The 25,000-nt window shown below is 46.7% G+C and overlaps 2 protein-coding genes across 2 annotated transcripts in view; one reads left to right on the forward strand and one right to left on the reverse strand.

The window, feature by feature from the left end:
• fmnl1b (formin-like 1b) overlaps nt 1–18,590 on the forward strand; it is a gene marked incomplete at its 5' end in the record, with an annotated part of 35,664 nt that extends 17,074 nt beyond the window's left edge. Inside the window, 17 exons of the mRNA XM_083933451.1 lie at nt 2,966–3,040; nt 3,229–3,339; nt 3,620–3,769; nt 3,859–3,960; nt 4,080–4,335; nt 5,205–5,585; nt 6,895–7,019; nt 9,349–9,551; nt 10,235–10,469; nt 12,113–12,181; nt 13,394–13,474; nt 13,565–13,694; nt 14,768–14,931; nt 16,308–16,409; nt 17,123–17,215; nt 17,319–17,433; nt 18,287–18,590. Coding sequence (XP_083789577.1) covers nt 2,966–3,040; nt 3,229–3,339; nt 3,620–3,769; nt 3,859–3,960; nt 4,080–4,335; nt 5,205–5,585; nt 6,895–7,019; nt 9,349–9,551; nt 10,235–10,469; nt 12,113–12,181; nt 13,394–13,474; nt 13,565–13,694; nt 14,768–14,931; nt 16,308–16,409; nt 17,123–17,215; nt 17,319–17,433; nt 18,287–18,387 — 2,493 coding nt within the window. The 3' untranslated portion in view covers nt 18,388–18,590. The remainder of the gene's footprint in view (nt 1–2,965; nt 3,041–3,228; nt 3,340–3,619; nt 3,770–3,858; nt 3,961–4,079; nt 4,336–5,204; nt 5,586–6,894; nt 7,020–9,348; nt 9,552–10,234; nt 10,470–12,112; nt 12,182–13,393; nt 13,475–13,564; nt 13,695–14,767; nt 14,932–16,307; nt 16,410–17,122; nt 17,216–17,318; nt 17,434–18,286) is intronic.
• Nucleotides 18,591–19,920: 1,330 nt separating this feature from the next.
• On the reverse strand, nt 19,921–23,113 carry LOC310960893 (uncharacterized protein). Its single transcript, XM_083932731.1, has 3 exons — nt 23,027–23,113; nt 22,784–22,921; nt 19,921–21,723 (listed from the first exon to the last, which is right to left on the reverse strand). The coding sequence occupies exon 3, from the start codon at nt 21,597–21,599 to the stop codon at nt 20,616–20,618; it is 984 nt and encodes a 327-aa protein (XP_083788857.1). The 5' UTR covers nt 21,600–21,723; nt 22,784–22,921; nt 23,027–23,113; the 3' UTR covers nt 19,921–20,615.
• Between the last annotated feature and the right edge of the window lie 1,887 nt (nt 23,114–25,000).

The raw sequence follows: 25,000 nt of genomic DNA on the forward strand, positions 1-25,000 counted from the left end.
GCTGGAGTCTGCTCCAGAGCTCTTTCACTTCAGTCTTTGTTCGTCTTAAATTAAACACAAAACAAAGCGTCATCAGCGTAGTTAGTGAAGCCAGAGTTTATTAAAGAGTGTTTTAAAGACTTACCTACTGGCCCCTGTACCAGCTCCTCTCATAGTAAAGTCCATTACAGTGGAAGGAGCCCATTGGTGCTTTGTTGTGTGTGTAGGGACTCTTCTCATGCTGCTGCAGAGGTTTCCTGTTATTTTCAGCAGCATTAGTGGTTAAAAAAGACCTTTGAATGCCTTCACCGTGCTGCCCCGAGCTAATCACTGTTAGCCACGTCCGGCTGTTAGCCACTCTCCTGGATTTCTCCGTTAACAGTTGTAACCACCTCATGCTAGTTTATCTAAACGGAGGCTAAACAATGATCTAAAGTTAGGCTAAATGTTGGCGAGGGAGAAACTGACATCGTTTCCCTCTGTCGTCATTTTAAACCTGCCTTATCTCTTTATCTTTTATCTGCTTTGTCATCAGTTTTGTCTTTGTGGTCGTTTTGTGTCCATTTCCGGTCATCTAGCATCTCTTTGTGGTCGTTTTGGGTCGTTTTGTGTGTACTTGTGGTCATCTAGCATCTCTTTGTGGTCGTTTTGCATCCCTGTAGGCAGTTTTTTGTCTCTTTGTGGTTGTTTTGGGTCGTTTTGTGTATACTTGTGCTCATCTAGCATCTCTTTGTGGTCATTTTGGGTCGTTTGTGTGTACTTGTGGTCGTCTAGCATCTCTTTGTGGTCGTTTTGCATCCCTGTAGGCAGTTTTTTGTCTCTTTGTGGTCGTTTTGGGTCGTTTTGTGTGTACTTGTGGTCGTCTAGCATCTCTTTGTGGTCGTTTTGGGTCGTTTGTGTGTACTTGTGGTCGTCTAGCATCTCTTTGTGGTCATTTTGGGTCGTTTGTGTGTACTTGTGGTCGTCTAGCATCTCTTTGTGGTCGTTTTGTGTGTACATGTGGTCATCTAGCATCTCTTTGTGGTCGTTTTGCATCCCTGTAGGCAGTTTTTTGTCTCTTTGTGGTCGTTTTGGGTCGTTTTGTGTGTACTTGTGGTCGTCTAGCATCTCTTTGTGGTCGTTTTGTGTGTACTTGTGGTCATCTAGCATCTCTTTGTGATTTAACGAGAAAAGAGAATTAAAGAATATCATCAGACTCGTCCTTTAACAAAAAAAGAATAAAGTGAAGTGAAGTCGTCCCCTCTTCCTGGTTAATCAGTGTGGCATCAGTTACCAGAGCAGCCGTGAGTTGTGTCACAGAGAGTGGCGCTTGTTTGGATACCGCAGCAACGCCGACGTGTGTGTGAGTGTGTGTGAGTGTGTGTGAGTGTGTGTGTGTGTGTGTGTGTGTGTGTGTGTGTGTGTGTGTGTGTGTGTGTGTGTGTGTGTGTGTGTGTGTGTGTGTGTGTGTGTGTGTGTGTGTGTGTGTGTGTGTGTGTGTGTGTGTGTGTGTGTGTGTGTGTGTGTGTGGGCGAGAGCCAGAGGGCGAGAGATGGAGGCAGCGATGGATTGTCGGTAGAGTAGAGGCGGGCGGACGGGCGCTGAGCCAGGCACTGGCTTATGTGTCCCTCTGTAGCAGAACGTGGGCATTGTGTTGGGTCGTGCGGGCTGTCAGGTTGGCGTGCGGGCTGTCAGGTTGGCGTGCGGGCTGTCAGGTTGGCGTGCTGCATTATTTAGCAGACATGAGTGGGCAAGAGGAGGGAGGCAGAGTAAACGGACGCAGAGGGACTATACTTTCCAACGGACAAGACAGGGACTCTCCTGAGCTGCTGGTTAAGAAAACACAACTCTAGTTTAAACCGTGTTTCCACTCAAACACACGTGGGAGACGCGTTTGTGTAACGGTGCGACTGCAGAACACAGAGCTGAAGACGCGTTTGTGTGACGGTGCGACTGCAGAACACAGAGCTGAAGACGCGTTTGTGTAACGGTGCGACTGCAGAACAAAGAGCTGAGGACGCGTTTGTGTAACGGTGCGACTGCAGGACACAGAGCGACACACAGTTTTATTCTTTCAGTCGGTCCCTGAACTGGACCTGAAACAAGCCAAACAACACACAAATGATCCTCTGGCATTATCATGGGTGGATGGAGAGATGGAAAAATAGAGAGATAGATAGAAACAAAGATAGATAGATGAATCGATAAATAGATAGATAGATAGATAGATAGATAGATATATGGAGAGATAGATGGATGGATAGATGGATGGATGGATGGATGGATGGATGGATGGATGGATGGATGGATGGATGGATGGATGGATGGATGGATGGATAGATAGATGGATAGATAGATAGATAGATAGATAGATAGATAGATAGATAGATAGATAGATAGATAGATAGATAGATAGATAGATAGATAGATAGATAGATAGATAGATAGATAGATAGATAGATAGATAGATAGATAGATAGATAGATAGATGGATAGGTAGATGGATATATGGAGAGATAGATGGATGGATAGATGGATAGAGAGAGAAAGAGAGATTTGGATGGAGAGATGTATAATTGTGAGCACACTGCCCCCATGTGCGCACAGATGGAGAGCACAAGTTCATTTTTCTCATCGTCAGAAACTTTGTCAATAATCTGCCTGATGTGATCTCATGTGATTAACTATCTCTTCTCCTTCTTCCCTTTCCTTCTCCTCCTCCTCTTCATCCTTCTCCTCCTCTTCCTCCTCCTTCTCCTCCTCCTTCTCCTCCTCCTCTTCCTCCTTCTCCCTTCCTCCTCCTCTTCCTCCTCCTCCTCCTCCTTCTCCTCCTCCTCCTCTTCAACCTGCTCCTCCTCCTCCTCTTCCTCCTCCTCCTCCTCCTGCTCCTCTTCCTCCTCCTCCTCCTTCTTTTCCTCCTCCTTCTCCTCCTCCTCCTCTTCCTCCTCCTGCTCCTCCTCCTCCTCTTCCTCCTCCTCCTCCTCCTCTTCCTCCTCCTCTCTTTCAGGCGTGTGGAGAGAAAAGTCGTTTTGAGAAGCTGATGGAATATTTCCACCACGAGGACGTCAACATCGACTTCATGGTAAAAACTGCAGTTTAAGCAGATAGTTTGGGTTTCACAGATCTGTCCATTCACTCCAAACGCTGAGTCGTCTTAACTCAGGGACAGTTCTCGTAGTTGCACACGTTTTGAAAAGGCGTCCTGTCTCTGAACGGCAGCTTCTGCGTGTGTGAAATGTCAGTAAAGCAGTTCCTCCGTCTGTCCACCAGGTGGCCTGCATGCAGTTCATCAACATCGTGGTCCACTCGGTGGAGAACATGAACTTCCGGGTGCACCTCCAGTACGAGTTCACCCGTCACGGCCTGGACGACTTCCTCGAGGCGAGTTTCACCTTTAAACTCCTGTCATTTCAAAACTACACGTGAAGAGAATAAAGAGAAAAACAACAGTTCTCAGCGGGAAACATTGATTATTTACATTAAGACAAATGTTTTTTCTGGTGCAAGTTTAGTGAAATGTTATGTTTGAATATGCAAATGAGGCGTTATCTCATGCAGACTTTGCTGACTTCAGGAGAAATGTGCAGCGACAAACAGACAAAGTGAAAGTGTTAAGGAAGGAAAATGACGAGTCGGTGAAAAACCCCTGATGTTGTTGCAGAGGTTGAAGTTCACGGAGAGCGACCGGCTGCTGGTGCAGATCCAGGCCTACCTGGACAACGTGTTTGACGTGGGAGCGCTGCTGGAGGACGCAGAGACCAAGAACGCTCTGCTGGAACACATGGAGGAGCTGCAGGAGCACAACACACAGGTACACACCCCTCACACACACACACACACGCAGACGTACACGGTATGAATGAAGATCATGTATAATAATGCAAACATGCGGCGTCACAGTTGGGCTCCAGGCTGCAGGAGAGCGAGAGAGAGGCGGTGGAGAAAGTGTCGGAAATGGAGAAGAGGCTCATTCAGACGACAAAGGAAGTGGAGCTCCTGAAGGTAGACGTCACACTTCCTCTCTCTGCGTGAGAGTTTCCTTAACGCCGTTCTTATTTCACAGCTGTACGGTACAATAAACTACGTGTTCCTGAGCGCGTGTGTGATTCTGTGCGTGACAGGAGAGTCTACGTGAGTCCGGCTCCCAGGTGACTCTCCTGCAGCAGCGAGAACGGGAGAGAGAGCTGGAACGTGAGCGGGAGAGAGAGCGAGAGAGAGAGCGAGAGAGGGAGCAGGATCGGGCCACGCAGGCGCTGAGGGAGCTGGAGGTCCAGGTTCAGGCTCTGGTGGAGCGGGGGCTGGTCCGCATGGAGCGCTCCTCCTCCGGACACCTGGACGTTCAGGTGGTCCCCGTCATCCAGCACGTGATGGAGAAAGGTCAGAGGCATCGATACGCACGCACGCACGCACGCACGCAAGCACACACACACACACACACACACACACACACACACACACACCTGCAGACTGAGAGAACACAGAAGTAATGAGGAACATCTGCAGCAGACGCTTGTTCTCTCATTGAAACTAAAATATTTTCACTCTGAAGCCGAGAAACTCCATCGAGAAGATGAATGAAGCCTAGGGCGCCCTCCCACTGTGCCTCCGTCCCGTGCCCCGTGCTTTAGGGTCCTTGTCCCCCCCTCCAGGCCCGTTTGTAATCACACTACCTGGGCCTCGGAGAATGCTTCTTGCTGCCTATACGTCATCACGCCGTAACACGTCACACGCATTGATGACGTCATGGCGATGCGTGAACCTTTCACCGCCATTGTTTTAAATGTCCGCGCATGGTCCCTCCTTCTTTTTTCTACGTCCCAACAGGCGCACAGGAAATGACCTCAGAACCTCCGTAGGCCTTGTGCTCGTACACGTACACGTGCAAACGTGCTTTACTAAAGCCCACCTCTCCCAAACGGGCCGTGGACGGCAAGCGTGCCGCTCCTAGACGCGGTACGGTTGCACATGTGACAAATAATTAGGTTGTTTTTTAAAACGTATTATGTGTTATTACGTGAAGTATCATCTCACAGCGTTGCACATGCGTGTTCAGTATGTTCAGTCAAAGGTATTTTGAGATGCTGTCACAGGGTGAATCATAAAGTGTCCGTGCATCGATCAGGGAAGTGATCGTTACATAACATCAATGATTATCTTCAGACTGCACCTTCTAAACGCACTGAGACGAGAGTCGGACAATAACTGTGTTGTTGTTGTTGTTGTTGTTGTTGTTGTTTTCCTGACAGCTGAAGACGAAGAAGCAGATTCAGGTAAAGACCATGAGGCCTCCTCCTCCTCCTCCTCAGACCCTCCACCTCCTCCACCTCCTCTCCTCTCTGACGCTCCGCTGCAGTCAGCAACAGTTCAAGCTCCTCCTCCTCCTCCGCCACCTCCTCCAGGTTCAACTGGATCTCCTCCTCCTCCTCCTCCGCCTCCACCACCTCCTCCAGGTTCAACTGGATCTCCTCCTGCTCCTCCTCCTCCTCCACCACCTCCTCCAGGTTCAACTGGATCTCCCCCTCCTGCTCCTCCTCCTCCTCCTCCTCCGCCTGCAGCTCCACCTCCCCTGCTGCCTCCTGCAGGTGGTGCGACCGAGCCGTCGGGGGAAGCGACTGACGGAAGCTCCGGTGAGTCCAACTATTTCAATAAATGTGAATATTTCCTGGTTTCTTTCCTCCTTTGGGACAGAAAACCCAACATCTCAACTGATTTTCACCTTTTTCGACCAAACAACAGAACCCACTAATCAGGGTTCGTACGGGGCCTGAAGTCCTTGAAAGTGCTTGAAATTGTATCCGCATTTCTTTCACAACAAAAAGCTCTGGAATAGAATTTAATTTCTTATCCGTCTGGTGTTATGAAACAGTTTTAGTTGTTTATAACGTAACACCGTCTCTTTTTAACATGATTTTGAAAAAGGTGAAATAATAATTTCAGTATGTATGTATTAGTAGAAATATGTATTTATGTATTTATGCCTGGGAACGCCTCAGGATCCCCCAGTTAGAGCTGGTTAATGTGGCCCGGGAAAGGGAAGTTTGGGGTCCCCTGCTAAAGCTGCTGCCCCTGAGACCCGACCCCGGATAAGAGGCTGAAGATGAGATGATCTGAGGGTCCATCCTTTGCCCATTATCACCAAAAGTATATTTTTTATCTAGCTTTTAGGACCGACCAATCACAGCTTTTGAAATGATGACTCATACCTAGCCACAGGGTCGACCACACCTCCTCACTAAGAGAGGAGGTTCTGTCCGTTCCTGCTCAGAGTTCTCTGAGGATGTTCTGGATTCACTCCGAAGCTGAGACTCTTGCTGGGAATGTTTAGGTTAAGTTAGGAGCTCTCTGAGCGGGTGGTCATGATCTTCAGGAATACAGACCCAGGAGTTTGTCACAGGGAGCTTCGGTTCACTGACAACGTTCAAGTCCCACATGGCAGAGCAGCTTCCTTCTCTACGCTGATTATCTGTTTGAGGCTTCAGCAGAAGTTCTTAGTAAAACGTGAAGTGACCAGGATCAGGTCTGGGTGGAGTGAAAAGCCGGCTGCCATAGACACGGATGGATCCCTGAACGGGCACAGGCCCAGAACCCACAAAGTCTTAGACCCTGACCCTCCACAAAGAGATACTAGTGCACACAAAACGACCGAAAATGACTATAGTGATGCAAAACAACCACAAAGAGATGCTAAATGACTGAAAACAGACACAAAGTGACCACAGTATTGGCGCTGGTGTTGCTCTCCCAGGTGTTTGCCGTGTCTTGCGTCTCTCTTGCTCCAGGCTGTCAGCAAGTGACACAAGAGCAAGGACCATTCAATGCAAAGATTCATTTAAAGACTCCGTAGATGAATCTATTACAAGATAAGAGCTGAAAGATGAGAGATCTGTTTCATAGAAGCGTTTCCATGACTGAACATTTCTCACTTCTTTCTTCCAGGCTGTAAAATAAAGAAGCCCATTCAGACCAAACACCGCATGCCGCTGTTGAACTGGCAGGCCCTCAAGTCCACGCAGGTGGCCGGGACCGTCTTCAACGAGCTGGACGACGAGCGCGTCCTCGAGGTGCGACCACTGCGTGTTTCCTCCACAGCGGGACACAGCGACACACACTCTCTGTTTCCATGTTGTTCCTCACAGTCACACACTCTCTGTGTCCATGTTGTTCCTCACAGTCACACACTCTCTGTGTCCATGTTGATCCTCACAGTGACACACACTCTGTGTCCATGTTGATCCTCACAGAGACACACACTCTCTGTTTCCATGATGATCCTCACAGCGACACACACTCTCTGTTTCCATGATGATCCTCACAGCGACACACACTCTCTGTTTCCATGATGATCCTCACAGCGACACACACTCTCTGTTTCCATGATGATCCTCACAGCGACACACACTCTCTGTTTCCATGTTGTTCCTCACAGTCACACACACTCTGTTTCCATGTTGTTCCTCACCGTCTCACACTCTCTGTTTCCATGTTGTTCCTCACAGAGACACACTCTCTGTTTCCATGTTGTTCCTCACAGAGACACACTCTCTGTTTCCATGTTGTTCCTCACAGAGACACACACTCTGTTTCCATGTTGTTCCTCACAGAGACACACTCTCTGTTTCCATGTTGTTCCTCACAGAGACACACTCTCTGTTTCCATGTTGTTCCTCACAGAGACACACTCTCTGTTTCCATGTTGTTCCTCACAGTCACACACTCTCTGTTTCCATGTTGATCCTCACGTGGACTCATTCTCCTCAGGCTTTTATTGAGACTCGGACGTTTCAAATGGAATAAAAGAAGATTTTCTATTTGATTTTGCACCAAAATGATTCTGCAAAGTGCAACGAAGGATGTTTTCATAAGAGAGTAACTTTATTGAAGAGTATTTAACATTAATACACATTATTTATACAATCTAGCACATTGTTTACCAATTCTGAGAAGATAAAAAAAAAAAAAACATAAAATAAATAGCTTAATAAACACAATGTTCAGGATCAGTCAGTTTAAAAACATTTAAATAAAAAGTTAAAATAGCAAAATTATAATGTGTGTTTGTTGAGTGTTTTTTCATAATCAGTCGGTAAATTATTATTTAAATAAAAAAATAAAAATAAAATAGTTAAATTATACTGTATGTTCAGGATCAGTCGGTTGATTAATATTTAAATTAAAAATAAAAATAAAATAGCTAAATTATAATGTGTGTTTGTTGAGTGTTTTTTCATAATCAGTCGGTAAATTATTATTTAAATAAAAAAATAAAAATAAAATAGTTAAATTATACTGTATGTTCAGGATCAGTCGGTTGATTAATATTTAAATTAAAAATAAAAATAAAATAGCTAAATTATAATGTGTGTTCATAAACAGTCAGTAAATTATCATTTAAATAAAAATAAAATAGTTAAATTATAGTGTTTGTTTAGAATCAGTCAGTTGATTATTATCTAAATAATACAAACATTTCTAAACGGCACCATTTCAAAACCCGCCCCACGATCATTTTCTGTATTTGATGTTCTGCATAAAAAACATTTTCACGTCAATAATTAAATTATTTGCGCTCTCTGCCGTCAAACCTTCAAAGAACCTTTTATTCACCAGTTTCAAGGCGACTGGAGGATAAATCGACCAATAACGGACTAAATTCAGTCTATTTCACACTATAAAGTGCATTAATATCCAAAATAAGACAAAAAAACAGAATAAACTCCAGATTTATCTTTTCTTATCTTAAATCAAAAACTGTTCAAAAGGCTCTAACACTTAAAAATGGATCCTGATGAAGCTGAGCCCTGGATCTGCTTCATCAGATCAGAGAATTAAAGATTCAGGGTCACAAAACACAAAACAGCACAAAACAACACAAAACAACACGAATCACTTTCTCCAGCATGAAAAACAAACAGGAAACACAGTGAAACGCTTCATTCATTACACTTTATCACAGTAATCCAGGATATTTCACATCCAACTGAAGCCTGTCATGATAACCGACGTGTGTGTGTGTGTGTGTGTGTGTGTGTGTGTGTGTGTGTGTGTGTGTGTGTGTGTGTGTGTGTGTGTGTGTGTGTGTGTGTGTGTGTGTGTGTGTGTGTGTGTGTGTGTGTGTGTGTGTGTGTGTGTGTGTGTGTGTGTGTGTGTGTGTGTGTGTGTGTGTGTGTGTGTGTGTTCACGCTTCGTCCTTGTTTTATTCAACTGCGTCCTTTGTGTGTGAGTGTCTCTTTGGTCTGAAACTGTCATTTCCCTCGTGTCACTCACACAAAACACCTTTTCCACGGCGGACACTTCGGTTTAGCTCAAACACTAACAATAAACGGCCCCTGCTGCAAAAGTCTGAATACATGAACCACATCTCCGTCTCTGCGTATTTCTCTCTGTCCTCAGGAGCTCAACATGGCGGCCTTTGAGGAGCAGTTCAAGACCAAGGCCCAGTCCGCCCCCGTGGAGCTGGGGACCCTCAAGATGAAACTGGCCCACAAGACCCCCAGTAAAGTGTCTCTCATGGAGCCCAACAGGGCCAAAAACCTGGCCATCACCCTGCGCAAGGAAGGACTGGCTGCGTCGGACATCTGCTGTGCCATCGAGACGTACGTACCAAAGAAATGTGACTGTAAGGGCGCCCTCCCACTGTGCCTCCGTCCCGTGCCCCGTGCTTTAGGGTCCTTGTCCCCCCCTCCAGGCCCGTTTGTACTCACACTACCTGGGCCTCGGAGAATGCTTCTTGCTGCCTATACGTCATCACGCCGTAACACGTCACGCGCATTGATGACGTCATGGCGATGCGTGGCTTTGTTTCCAGATCTTTCCGTAGACCTCTGAGTTTTTGTGCGTCTTGTCGACTGTTTTTGAATCTTTTCATCGACCAAATCTGCAGTAAACACTCCACCTCCGCATCACACCAACGTGAACCTTTCACCGCCATTGTTTGAAATGTCTGCGCATGGTCCCTCCTTCTTTTTTCTACGTCCCAACAGGCGCACAGGAAATGACCTCAGAACCACCGTAGGCCTCATGCTCGTACACGTGCGCACGCTCGTGCTCGTACACGTGCAAACGTGCTTTACTAAAGCCCACCTCTCCCAAACGGGCCGTGGACGGCAAGCGTGCTGCTCCTAGACGTGGTATGGTTGCACTCACACTGGTCAAAGGAACCAGACTTTAGCCGTGGAACCGTGTTCGGGCACGGTACGGATGGACAGTGTGAGTGCGCCTTTAAACATCACCTTCTGTTGAACCGGTTTTAGTGTTTTTGCACTGCCGCCCTCTGCAGGTACAACCAGAGAGCTCTGTCCCTGGACTTCCTGGAGCTCCTGGAGCGTTTCATCCCCACAGAGTACGAAATGAAGCTCATCCACAACTACGAGTGTGAGGGCCGGCCCCTGGACGAGCTCGGCGAGGAGGACCGCTTCATGGTGCGCTTCAGCAAGATCCCGCGCCTCACCCAGCGCATCAGCACCCTCACCTTCATGGGCAACTTCCCCGAGAGCGCGAAGCTGATTCAGCCGGTGAGTCCACGAGACGGAGAGGCTGGAGTGAGGTGGAAACACTGAAGGAACGTATACCTCCGCCAGGAAATAGTCCCGTGATTAAAGATCGCTTAGAAGACTAAAAGCGTGCGTTTGAGAGAGAAAAGGACACATTTGGATCATTATCCGTCATCTCCCTTCCAGCTACTTCAAGGTTGAATATGGAGAATGAACCGTGGTGTATTATTATTTTTTAAATATAGCTTTTAATAAAGATTCTACACATTCAACCTTTAAAATCCCATAGTTTTAATGAGACGAGCCGAATACAAAGGGCTGAAAATAGACGAGCTGAACACGTGAAACGACCAAAACGAGGCTGAAACGCAAACAAAAGTAAATTAGAACATAATAAATTCAATAATCTAACCTCAAAGAACAACTGTTAACGAACGTCCTCCTGTGACTCCAACGACGGTCGTTCACACTCAATAGAGCACTAACCAAGTCCAGACCTACTTCCACCAACGACTGGACCAGGACCAGGACCAGCACTCACAAAGTCCAAACCAACCTCCACCAACGACTGGACCAGGACCAGGACCAGCACTAACGAAGTCCAAACCTACTTCCCACCAACGACTGGACCTGGACCAGGACCAGGACCAGGACCAGCACTTATGAAGTCAAAACTTACTTCCACCAACGACTGTCACTCCAAAGACTGTCGTTCAGACTCAATAGAGCACTAACAAAGTCCAAACCAACGACTGGACAAGGACCAGGACCAGGACCAGGCTGGGACCAGCACTAACGAAGTCCAAACCAACGACTGGACAAGGACCAGGACCAGGACCAGGACCAGCACTAACAAAGTCCAAACCAACTTCCACCAACGACTGGACCAGGACCAGGACCAGCACTAACAAAGTCCAAACCAACTTCCACCAACGACTGGACCAGGACCAGGACCAGCACTAACAGAGTCCAAACCAACTTCCACCAACGACTGGACCAGGACCAGGACCAGCACTAACAGAGTCCAAACCAACTTCCACCAACGACTGGACCAGGACCAGGACCAGGCTGGGACTGGACCAGGACTAACAAAGTCCAAACCAACTTCCACCAACGACTGTCACTCTAACGACGGTCGTTGGCACTTGGAGCACAAAGGGTTCCAGTGACATCATCGGCCTGTGAGAGGTTAAATACCTGGATCTCCACACCAGTTAGTTGGACCAGTCCCAGCCTGGTCCTGGTCCTGGTCCAGGTCCTGGTCCAGTCCCAGTTAGTTATTTGCATTATCCATTAAGAAGGTGAGACAGAGGAGACACTGAACTGCGTCTGACCTGACGAAACTATGATTATGAATTACAAAGATCCCAAATTCCCACATCACCACAAACTGACTCTCGTCTTACTCTTTTGATTGAGAGACGACTAGAGACAAAAAAAACGACATCTTAGACGTTTAAATCCAGAAAAAAGCCACTTTGCAGGATTTAGATCATCACCCAAAACAATAAGAAACAATAATAAATCATAGTAATTAAATGTGTTGTTCTGGGACTCACATTTCTGCAGTGTCATTAAACATGGCAGGCTTCTTTAATCTGCTCGTGTTAAACGTTACTATGATCTGTGTTTGTGTTGAGAGTAATGTCAACTCTCTCCGGCAGCAACTGAACGCCATCATCGCCGCCTCCATGTCGATCAAATCCTCCAGCAAGCTGAAGAAAGTCCTGGAGGTGAGTTCAGGAGCCTTGATTGTTTTGGTAACACTTTATATTAAAGTGTGAGTCCGGTGCAAACGGACCCCGGGGTCTTTTTCAGCATGAATCCATCAAATTATCCATGGAGACGTTTTTTTCATCGATCAAACATTAGACGCGAAGAGCCCCAAAGGGCTAACACTGGTTAGCTCGGGGCAGCACGGTGAAGGCATTCAAAGGTCTTTTTTAACCACTAATGCTGCTGAAAATAACAGCAAACCTCTGCAGCAGCATGAGAAGAGTCCCTACACACAAAACAAAGCAGCAACAACGTAGTTAGTGAACCCAGAGTTTATTAAAGAGTGTTTTAAAGACTTACCTACTGGCCCCTGTACCAGCTCCTCTCATAGTAAAGTCCATTACAGTGGAAGGAGCCCATTGGTGCTTTGTTTCAGTAAAACACATAAACCTGGTGGTTTGTGGCAGTTTGGTGACATATAAGTGAAAAATAGATGCTAAAAGGTTTGAAAAAGTTTCTCTGCAGCACCGAAATGTCCCGCGAGATCTCAGGGAGGTGGGGGCGTCTGTTGGAGCGGCTCCAGGCAGCGTCAGTGGGTCGCATCAGTGTCCAAACTTTACGAGGCGGCAACATTGAAAAGTCACACACAGGAACAGAAATGGCTTAGTCAGCAGATTTCAGTCAGACCGCTAATGGACTCGTACGGTCGACCTGTCAACGTGGACCTGCTGGTGGAACCAGACTTGATAAAACAGCCTTTTTTAATAAACTCTGGCTTCACTAACTACGCTGTTGCTGCTTTGTTGTGTGTGTAGGGACTCTTCTCATGCTGCTGCAGAGGTTTGCTGTTATTTTCAGCAGCATTAGTGGTTAAAAAAGACCTTTGAATGCCTTCACCGTGCTGCCCCGAGCTAATCACTGTTAGCCATGTCCGAAAAAACTGCCTCCATGGTTTATTTGACTGGTTTTATGCTGAAGTGTTGTTTCATCAGGTCCTCTTACGTGCTTATACGTTGCTTATTAACATAATCATGTGTTAATAGTGTTCTCAGCTAATAACGGCCTCATAAAAGAGATTATAAGACATTTATACGAAGCACATTAGCATCTATTCTTTATTCGTTTGCAGTTTAGTTTAGGAACGAGACAAAGTTGTTCTGTAGGATGTTTGTTGAGTCCGTGGAGGCCGAGCTCGTCTCTCTGATGATCCGTCTGTTTCTCATGAGAAGATCATTTTAGCGTTTGGAAACTACATGAACAGCAGCAAGCGAGGGGCTGCGTACGGCTTCCGCCTGCAGAGCTTAGACCTGGTGAGTGAACTGCAAACACACAAACACACGACTGTCACAAGCTACTGAGAAGCACACGTTTTGATCCGTTCTCTCCTTTCTGCCCTGAAGCTGATCGACACCAAGTCGACGGACCGAAAGCAGACTTTGCTGCACTTCATCGTCGGCATCATCCGGGAGAAATACCCCGAGGTCCAGTCCTTCTACACCGAGCTGCACTTCCTGGACAAGGCGGCGCTGGGTGAGCGTCGGCCGCACACTTTCTCCTGTTCTTCTTCACATGAACAAAGTGAAACATGAGCTTATTCTTTTGTTTTGTAACTTTTATGAACTGTTGTTTAAATATGCTAATGAGGCCCTCCCACTGTGCCTCCGTCCTGCGCCCCGTGCTTTAGGGTCCTTGTCCCCCCCCACCAGGCCCGTTTGTACTCACACTACCTGGGCCTCGGAGAATGCTTCTTGCTGCCTATACGTCATCACGCCGTAACACGTCACACGCATTGATGACGTCATGGCGATGCGTGGCTTTGTTTCCAGATCTTTCCGTAGACCTCAGAGTTTTTGTGCGTCTTGTCGACTGTTTTTGAATCTTTTCATCGACCAAATCTGCAGTAAACACTCCACCTCCGCATCACACCAACGTGAACCTTTCACCGCCATTGTTTGAAATGTCCGCGCATGGTCCCTCCTTCTTTTTTCTACGTCCCAACAGGCGCACAGGAAATGACCTCAGAACCGCCGTAGGCCTCGTGCTCGTACACGTGCACACGCTCGTGCTCGTACACGTGCAAACGTGCTTTACTAAAGCCCACCTCTCCCAAACGGGCCGTGGATGGCAAGCGTGCCGCAGCTAGACGTGGTACGGTTGCACTCACACTGGTCAAAGGAACCAGACTTTAGCCGTGAAAGGTGCTCGGGCACGGTACGGATGGACAGTGGGAGAGAAATCTACATACACAAACAGACGACGTGAGGAGAAGTAAATGTTTTCTTCACAGTCTGAAAGAAGACGTGTAAGGAAGGAAAGCAGCGTGTCGGTGAATGAGGCCCAGTGTTTCTTTCCTTTCAGATGATTTTTAAGTTAAAGTGATCTGAGGATTTAAACGCAGTCACACTGAAGACACTTAATCCCACGGGCTCAGTTATGAATGAGTCATAAGTCAAATGTAAACGGGGAGTTACGACACTTCATTCACGCGTTCCCTTTGTGCAGGTTATCGCTCCTCTCACCCTGACACCACAGCGGGACACGGTCTAATTACTCCCCCTTCAGCGCGCATGAGGACGCTTAATTGAAAAGTCCCTCTCTTGCAGTTTCTCTGGACAGCGTGCTGCAGGACGTGCGAGCTCTGGAGCGAGGCATGGAGGTGACCAGGAGGGAGTTCTCCGTGGAGAAGGACAACGCCGTGCTGCACACGTTCCACAGCAGCAACACGGAGCTGCTCCACTCGCTGCTGGCTGATGGAAAAACTGCACAGGTCGGCTTTAAAAACACTCTTTAACGTCCTCACTGAGACAGAAAAACACCTTTTTTAACGGCAGTGGATGTTGAGACGTGTGTTCATGGGACGGGAAAGTAAAAATACAAACGTGTGACTGTCAGTGATGTCAGTGTACCAACGTACATTAACCTCTTCTTCCCTGAGTCCCTTTTTGAGGTTATTGCTCGAAAATGACATGCTCAGAATAAACAGGGTATATCTCTGTAATTACAAGCTTCATGTGCATTATCTTGGTATTACAATAAAGGTAACACTTGTGAGATGCCATCAGGAGTGTAAGCAGCACTATTAATGCAAGTGTGTCAGAGTAGATGCAGATGGAACACGTTCAAAATGTCCTTTTATATAAATAACCCTTTGAAAATAATGACACAGTCGCCAAAACACTCAATAAAGCCACGGAACAACATCTGGACATCACCTGTGAGAAGTTTGATGCTGCTGAAATAAAGCAGAGGAACAATTATAGAGGTTTTAGTAAAGAAATATAAAGGCGTCCTCAAGTTTGACACAATCTGGCACCATTAGTTACATTTGAGATTTCTTAGGTACCACGTTGTAAAATTAATTTAATTTCATTTAAATGTCATTTTGGTTCTAAGAGAAAACTAAAACTAAAAGTAAATAGGAAGAGATTCTTAGCTTTCTGTGTAATAATGATAGTTTTTCATTCAATATATGAAAGAATAACAGGAAATATATAAAATATTAGAATCACAGCTTTTACCTTACGTCCCTACCCCGATTTCACTAACTACGTTGTTGCTGCTTTGTTGTGTGTGTAGGGACTCTTCTCATGCTGCTGCAGAGGTTTGCTGTTATTTTCAGCAGCATTAGTGGTTAAAAAAGACCTTTGAATGCCTTCACCGTGCTGCCCTGAGCTAATCACTGTTAGCCACGTCCGGCTGTTAGCCACTCTCCTGGATTTCACCGTTAACAGTTGTTACACTGCGGTTTATTTGATGAATGTAAAGCCATGGGGTGATTTTACGCTGGGATGTCACTTTAAAAGGACGTTCAAGTGATTTGAACCTTATTGGATTATTCATTTACTTATTTTGTCGTATATAAAGTTTGATACACGTAAAAAATGGAGGACTCTTCTTGTTCCTGACGTCCTGAAGGAGTTAAACTGAGAACTGTTTTACGAAACGGCGACATCCAGAAGAGTCGAGCTCTTTCCTGACTCACGATGATTCACGTCCTCTTCAAAAACACGTCACACACAAACTTCTTCTCTTCTTCTCTGTCAGAAAAGAAGGAGGGAGGAAGCTGATGTTAGCGGTTCGACCCTAAGCCGACTTCACATCTCTTACTTTCATCCACCGGTGTCTTTGCGTCTTGTCTTCCAGGATGTGTACGACTCTGCTGTGGAGTACTTCGGAGAAACCTCCAAGAGCACTCCCCCCTCCATGTTCTTCCCCGTTTTTGTCCGGTTCATCAAAGCGTACAAGGTCAGACACCGATTATTTATTATTATTGTTATTACAGGTTATCAGGGCGCCCTCCCACTGTGCCTCCGTCCCGTGCCCCGTGCTTTAGGGTCCTTGTCCCCCCCTCCAGGCCCGTTTGTACTCACACTACCTGGGCCTCGGAGAATGCTTCTTGCTGCCTATACGTCATCACGCCGTAACACGTCACACGCATTGATGACGTCATGGCGATGCGTGGCTTTGTTTCCAGATCTTTCCGTAGACCTCGGAGTTTTTGTGCGTCTTGTCGACTGTTTTTGAATCTTTTCATCGACCAAATCTGCAGTAAACACTCCACCTCCGCATCACACCAACGTGAACCTTTCACCGCCATTGTTTGAAATGTCCGCGCATGGTCCCTCCTTCTTTTTTCTACGTCCCAACAGGCGCACAGGAAATGACCTCAGAACCGCCGTAGGCCTCGTGCTAGTACACGTGCGCACGCTCGTGCTCGTACACGTGCAAACGTGCTTTACTAAAGCCCACCTCTCCCAAACGGCCGGTGGACGGCAAGCGTGCCGCTCCTAGACGCGGTACGGTTGCACTCACACTGGTCAAAGGAACCAGACTTTAGCCGTGGAACCGTGTTCGGGCACGGTATGGAGGCACAGTGGGAGTGCGCCCTCAGTGAACTGATGTCACATCATCTGACCTTAACATAACTACACATCATTAAAACACTTGTTCTCTGACAGCGAGCGGAGCAGGAGAACGAGCAGAGGCAGAAACACGTCCTGAACTGTGACGCTCCGTCGACCCCGCCCAAGTCTGAAGTCACAGGAACCAAGGTAACGTCTGTCCTTTCAAAATAAAGTGCTCAAATGTTTTCATCAGGATGAAACGTCCTCAGCTCGTGTTCAACATTTGTCCTGAGCCGCGTTTGTGTTTCAGGTTTGTGCGACGCCCAAAGTTCCGCAGATGGATCTGATCGCAGAGCTGAAGAAGAGGCAGGTGTCGCCTCTGGTGAGGGAGGGGAAGGATGGGGCCATCGAGGACATCATCACCGGTACGCCACGCACACGCATGCACGCACACACACATACGGCACGGACACGCACGCACAGGGGTACACGCACGCGCACACACATACGGCACAGACACAAACACGCACGCATGCAGGCACACACACACACGCACGCAAGCACACAACACGCACGCACACATACACCACGCAAGCACACACACACACACATGCACGCACACATACACCACGCACGCTCGCACACACACGCACGCCACGCACACACATGCACGCACGTAAACACACGCACGCTCACACACACACACCACGCACACGCATACACACACACACACACACACCCTCTGCAGAACCTTTCAGCACAAGTTTCCTCCTGTTTACTCTTTTAATCTCGCTTTTCTTTTCTCACTTTTTCTCTTTTTCGTTTATTTGTCTTTGTCTCCGTCTCTCTTGATTGTCCCTCCTCCCTCTCTCTTGTTTGTCCCTCCTCCCTCCCTGTTGTCTCCGTCTCTCTTGTTTGTCCCTCCTCCCTCTCTCTTGTTTGTCCCTCCTCCCTCCCTGTTGTCTCCCCCCCTCCTCCCCCCCCGTTGTCCCTCTGCAGCTCTTAAGTCCGTGCCCTTCACGGCTCGCTCTGCCAAACGCTCGTCTCGTCTCTTCTGCGACTCCGTCTTCAGCGACGAGGTGACGTCTGTCCCCGCCCTCTGCGCCCCGTGGGGCTGTTTCTCTGCTCTCTGCACCTTTAACACGTTTAAACGCTCACTTTTATCTTTTATTCTGCTGATTTCATTTATGTTCTGCTCTAAAACGACACAAAACACATAAACGCGTAGAAACCTCCTCCTCTTGTTCCTGAGTGTGTGTTTTGTGTCCTCCGCCTCAGATCTGAGGAATCAGCCGTACAGACGGGCGGACGGCGGCCGACGCAGCGCCAAGTGGAAGCCGGGCCAGCAGCTCCACGTGTGCTCCGACATCTCCCTGTGACGAGCGCGGCGAGCGTCAGCCGTAAAAGCACCTGCACATCACACGTCCACGCCTCTCTCACGTGTGTTTCACAGCGCGGAGGTTAAAACGCACGGTTCATGTTAGAGAGCGAGAGCGTCACAGCGAGGCGTCGTCCTGAACCCACGATCGTAGAAACACCTCATCTCATCTTCAGCCTCTTATCCGGGGTCAGGTCTCGGGCGCAGCAGCTCCAGCAGGGGACCCCAAACTTCCCTTTCCCGGGCCACATTAACCAGCTCTAACTGGGGGATCCTGAGGCGTTCCCAGGCCAGTGTGGAGATCTAATCTCTCCACCTGGTCCTGGGTCTTCCCCGAGGCCTCCTCCCAGCTGGTCGTGCCTGGAACACCTCCCTAGGGAGGCGCCCAGGGTTCATCCTTACCAGATGATCCTGAACCACCTCAACTGGCTCCTTTCAACACAAAGGAGCAGCGGCTCTACTCCGAGTTCCTCACGGATGCTGAACTTCTCCCCCTCTCTCTAAGGGAGACTCCAGACCCCCTCCTGAGGAAACACATTTCAGACGCTTGGACCTGGACCTCGTTCTTTGGGTCCTGACCCAGCTTACATGACCACAGGTGAGGGTAGGAACCAGGACTGAGGGTAGATCCAGAGCTTTGTCTTCCTCAGCTCTCTTTTCATCACAACGGTGCGGTAGAGCGACTGCAGCTCCGCCCCCGCTCCCTCGTCCCCTCACCGATCGTTTAAACGTGATTTAAATAATCAAACGTGAAAGAAGGTGAATATTAGCTGAACTTGACGCTGACGACGCCGGACGTGATCTGAGCTCGTTGAGACGATCACGCGTAAGAACCGAGCCGATCTGGAACAGGCGCCCTTCGTTAACGCGGACCTTCACAGGCGGCCATCTTGTTAAACGGACCAATCACACGTCTTTGATCCAGTTTCCTTAAAAATGCATTTTCCTTAAATTGGTTTTATTTCTAATAGAATCTGAATTATTAACTGTGCGTGTTTCCATGTGTCTGGAAGCTTCAGGCTGAATATTTGAATATTTGTAATATATTAAATTATTTTTATTACTCAAGTGTAACAAAGAGTCGCTCGTACTTTGCTTCTGCAGTTCAACCAATAAAGCATTTTATACACTTCATGATTCGGTGTTTGTTGCTTTTATTGTCTTTATCTTTATAGATTTGATATAATTTAATATCACAAACGAACGTCACACGGCCGAGCTTTGAGCTGAATGTTCAGTTAAACAAACGTTCACTCATTAGAAAGTTCAGCTCAGGTCCGACTGTGACCGTTCTGGACTCTTTTATGCCATGACTGCTTCAGACACGCCGTCCTACGACTGATTTAAGCGTTTCTTGGACTTCTGTGACTCCGTCTTCAGCGACGAGGTGACGTCTGTCCCCCCTCTGCGCTCCGTGGGGCTGTGTCTCTGCTCTCTGCTCCTTTAACACGTTCAAAACGCTCATTTTAACGTTTTATTTTGCCGGTTTTATTCATGTTCTGCTCTAAAACGACACAACAACACAACTCAGCTGTGTCAGAAATGTTCTGCTGATTTATTAAATTCATAAAAATAAAAATTTATAAGAAAGAAACGAGAAAAGTCACTTTAGTGCGTCCAAAAGTCAAAAACTCCCCATAAAAAGTCTTATTATAGTATGTTGAAAAAGTCAAACTTTAATACGTCCCTGCTTTAGACGGAAACAAACAACAGTGGAGCGTTTTTATATTTCCATTCCTCACTTTTTACGGTTTTAAGCCCCAAAAAACGCTTTCACCATCTCAACAAAAGGCATTTGTCATCGAATATGTTGTGGTTTTCACCCGTAGCCGTGTAAACAGAGCCTCACAGAGCGTGCTGAGTCATCGATCCACAGAACGTTTTACTCCACCAAACTGACAGAAATAGAAGAAAATGACTTCAACCAAAACGTTACACAGTAAAACCAGTAGACGACCAAACCATCGTCCATGACGAGGTCAGAAAATCATGGAAAAAATCATAGAAAAGAAATTTTATACGTAAAAGACCCCGAACCATTATTTCATACATGTATCTGAGGGTAACATGAGACGGCAGCGGTCTGAACGAACACGTCTCTAACTCTTAAGTCCTCCGTACTTCCTGTTTGGACGTGTGAGTGTTGAGAGATTGAAGATTCCCATGAACCAACGTCTACACAAGTCACTGCTGTCGGAGCGGTTCAACCGGTTCTGTCCAGTTCTTGATTCACTGCCTCAGGGAAACCAGAAGTGTCTCCACTTGCGCCTCCATCTCCTCCAGCTCCTCTGTGATTTTCTTGCTTTGTCTCGCTGCTTCTTCAACGCTGGAATCGAACGGCGGCTGATCCGTGGTGCTCTGAGGATTACAGACGGTTGCCTCCATCGTGGTCACGGAGTCCAGGACCCTGTTGGTCTGTGCGGCGACACAGCGCATGGCGGCACTGGAGGCGGTTCTGCCGAGGATGGTTTGGATGGTTCTCAGCTCGCCCCCCAGCAGTGCTTCAATCACTGTACTGAAATATCGACTTTCCCGCCTCACGTTTGCATTCGCTGACTTTATTTTCTTTTCTTTTGAATCCTGACTTTCGGAAAAACGATCGACGACGCCTCCGACTGAAAAAACTGCCAACCGTGTGGCAATCGATGCACCTAAAGCCCCTCCAGCAGCGCCGCCTACTGCTGCACCAACAGTCTTCTTGCCAACACCGCACACAAAAGCACCAGTAGCAGCACCCAGGGGGAGCCACACTACATCGCCAACCACACCATTGACTGGGCTACCGGTTGCTTTAGTTGCAGCACAGATTGCACCACCAACAGCGCCAGATAACACCCCACCACATACAGCACCAATCATACCGTAGAGAAGGCCATTAACTGCACCAGAGTAAATACGGCGGCAAGTTGGTGCACTTAGTTTCCACAATGCCTTAAAAACTCCACCAGTGACAGCTCCACAGGCTGCACCGACAGCTCCTCCGAACACGCTGAGAAGACCTCGGACGGGCACAGAAACGTCCCCGTGCAGGTCTCTGAGTTGAGCGGCCGTCAGTGCGAAGCTCTGTGACGTGTCCTGGAGCAGATCTCTGTGTCGGCTGTAGAGACACTGGAACGATGTCAAACTCGTCATGAGTTGGTGTTTTAGGTCGTCTGCAGAGGTGAAGTCTCCGTAGACCACGGAGTCGCCTTCGAAATCTGACACGCTCTCCATGTTGTGGGTGTTTTTTCTTTCACAGAGATCCACTTGAGGACTGAGGGGACGTCTCCTGCTCGATTTATTATATTTAATTTAATATTTGGTCGTTGAAAAGTAGTTTAAATCAAATGTTTAAAGCCTGCGAATGAAAAGAGAAGAGCATTAAAAACGTATAGTTGTGTCAAATATTCGTACAAATCTAAATTAATAAGCTCTTGAGAAGCAACGTACACAGAAAGAAGTGTCCGCTTGTGTCACTGAGCAGTGATTTTACACTCACAGCTTCATCAGAACAAGCTTTTAACGCAGCGGTGTCAAACTCAAATCCACAGTGGGCCAAATTTATAAACTGGGACAAAGTTGGTTGTGCATGTGTTCCTTCTCTCCAGATGTGTAACGTTGAGCCTTTCCAGTGCAGCTCCTTGTTCTTGTCGTGGTGTTTCTTCTGTTTGATTCTTTGGTCACAGCCACGGTGACAAACAGCTCTTTACCTTCACACACAGATCATCTGCTGAAAGCTCCTGTCCTCCATCTTTCTTTGGGTCGTTTTTGTGGTGTTTTCATCTGTTTTTAGTCATTTTGTCACATTTTTGTGATGTTTAGTGTCTGTTTTTAGTGATTTTGTCACGTTTTGTGGAGTTTTGCGTCTGTTTTTTAGTAATTTTGTCACGTTTTTGTGGTGTTTTACGTTTGTTTTTAGTAATTTTGTCATCTTTTTGTTGTGTTTAGCGTCTGTTTTTAGTCATTTTGTCACGTTTTTGTTGTGTTTTTCGTCTGTTTTTAGTAATTTTGTCACGTTTTTGTTGTGTTTTTCGTCTGTTTTTAGTAATTTTGTCACGTTTTTGTGGTGTTTTGCGTCTGTTTTAGTAACTTGTCACGTTTTTGTGGTGTTTTACGTTTGTTTTCAGTAATTTTGTCATGTTTTTGTGGTGTTTTGCGTCTGTTTTAAGTTGTTACATTACTTTTTGGTGGTTTTCATCTGCCAAAACAGGGGTTTTCTTTACGAAAAAGAAAACCCCTGTTTTAGCGCAACATAACACGGTTTATGTTTATGTGGCTAACTATAAACATAAACCATAAACTTCAGAAATACAAAATATAATTACATTTTCTCTCTGATTCTATTTCAAAATTCAAATCAATAAGAAAAAATGTAAAAATTGCAAACAGTTGTTTAAAAACAGGTTTTTAAATGTTACCTTTAACCCAGCGACACACCTGCGATGCTGTCAGGGCAGGTTAAGATGTAAGGCTGACGTCGACTTTGGGTTTTTCCAGTTTGGGACGTTTTTGAACTGAACCAACGACTGCAGCCGGGGACTCTCTTTGTGCCGCGGCTGCCGACAGACGACAGAATGACAACATTAAATACGACCTCAGCGAGGGAGAGAGAGTTGATTTGTTACAGCAAATTCAGATGGATGTGTTTTATTAGTACTCACAGTTTCTCGTCCGTTCAGAAACACCAACTGCCTCCAGACGCAGGTCGAGTCACGGCGTCACGCTCTGAATTTGTTGGAAGAACAGAGTGGAAACAGGAAGTGACGGCAGGACCGCAGACGTGTTACACTGAAACACGCCCTGTTTACTTTTTATAGTGCCAATCCGTGCCAGGCTGGGGCGAGGCCACTCGCAGCAACTTAAATCTAATGCAGTCTCATACGACGGTGCTACAATAGATCCTCATTTCAAACTTCTAGCCGTACGGCGTTAGCAAAATATGCTAGGCTAGCACAACAAGCTAGCAAGTTAGCATGTGAGTCCGTCACACGCAGAATTAAACGTCGAGGGTATTCATTCATTCATTCATTCATCTTCTACCTCTTGTCCCTGTCGGGGTTGCGGGGGGGCTGGAGCCGATCCCAGCTGGCAACAGGTGTGAGGCGGGGTCCACCCTGGACAGGACGCCAGTCTATCACAGGACATAGCGAAGCGTCGAGTGCGTCGTTAAAGTCCAATCACCGTAAAACAGCCAAATGATCCAAAATGACTCTCCTTAGAGGAACAGTTTGACGGTTTGGAAAATGTTAAGCAAATGAAAAGAACAAAACCATCGCCATTTTGTTTTTAATTACGGAGCTGAAGTCAGGGTGTGGTTAGCTTAGCTTAGCTTAGCTTAGCATAAAGACTGGAAACTAATCAACATGTTGTATTTTGAGAAAAACTACAGAGTTACGTCAAGTTTGTAAAAAATAGTGACAGCCCCAAAAATTACAACTTTTCTTTACATTTTTATTTGTGAACGGATCAAAGAATAATCAGTGTATGCTAACGCTAAGCTAATTGCCTTCTTGCTCCGGCTGCACACCCACACATGAGAGAGAGATATCGATCATCTCTAACTCTCAGAAAGTGTTGATGTCAAACTTTTCCCTTTGAACGGAGCTCGGACTGATTCCACTTCCAGTCTGGAGATAACTACAGAAAAGATCCTCGACGTTTTAATGACCTTATTATCTCGCACCTGTCTCGCTCGATTGTCTCTCCCTAACGCTCTGCAGCTTCTCCCGGGGAGCCGTTAAAGTTTCATCTAATCTAAATGGACGCAGGCCGACCTCGGCGCCGCGGCTCAAATCTAATTGAGCACATATTTGGTTCATTTTAGGTTTAAACTAATCTGTGACGTTTATTTGTCCGCGGGGAAAAACTCAGCAGGTTTAAAAGCGTCTCAGTACAAATGATGATGCTTTCATGATTAATTAAGGAGCGTAACAAAAGCTGCGTTTCATTTCAACTGCTAATGATAACTTCACCATGTGGAGGATGTTTGAGACAATAACTGTCATTCATTCATAAACAAAAACAACAACAGTGCTCTGGATTTAACAGATTTATTCTTAAACGACACATTTGAGTTTCAGGAGAACTTGTTTTTTCCTCCACAGGTGTAAAAATCAGAATTATAATCTTAAATCTAAATGAATTTTACAGTTTAATCATGTTACTGAAGTCAACTACAGTGAAATAAAACTTTATTCTGCAGCTGGTGTTTACTCACTGCTAGCACGCTAACAAGCTCGCTAACCCAGGGTCCTCCGTCTCGTCATATAAACAAACAAGTGATTGGTAAAGGCAAACTTTGCATTTATAATTACAAAGAACAGAAGGACGTTTGAAATGCATTGGCTGCCCACCTGGGGAGCTAACGTTAGCCATCTGCAGCTAGCTTGTAGTTTGCCAGTCAGATCCAGACGCAGCTGAGGAGACTCGCACACTTATCTCTGCTGGCTTTTGCAAAGAAGACTGACGTTGGTTTATAGATTAATGACGCACAAACTGAAGCTGTTGGAAACGTGTGAATGTGAACTTTCATACATCTCCTTCAAAGGGAAACTGATGGAACTCCATCTTGGTACCAATGGAAAGCGCGTGGCCATAATTAGGGGGGTAGGCGAAGTCTCAACGAATGAGCACCT

Source organism: Echiichthys vipera (assembly GCF_963691815.1).
Source record: "Echiichthys vipera genome assembly, chromosome: 18".
In the NCBI taxonomy this organism is placed as follows: domain Eukaryota; kingdom Metazoa; phylum Chordata; class Actinopteri; order Perciformes; family Trachinidae; genus Echiichthys; species Echiichthys vipera.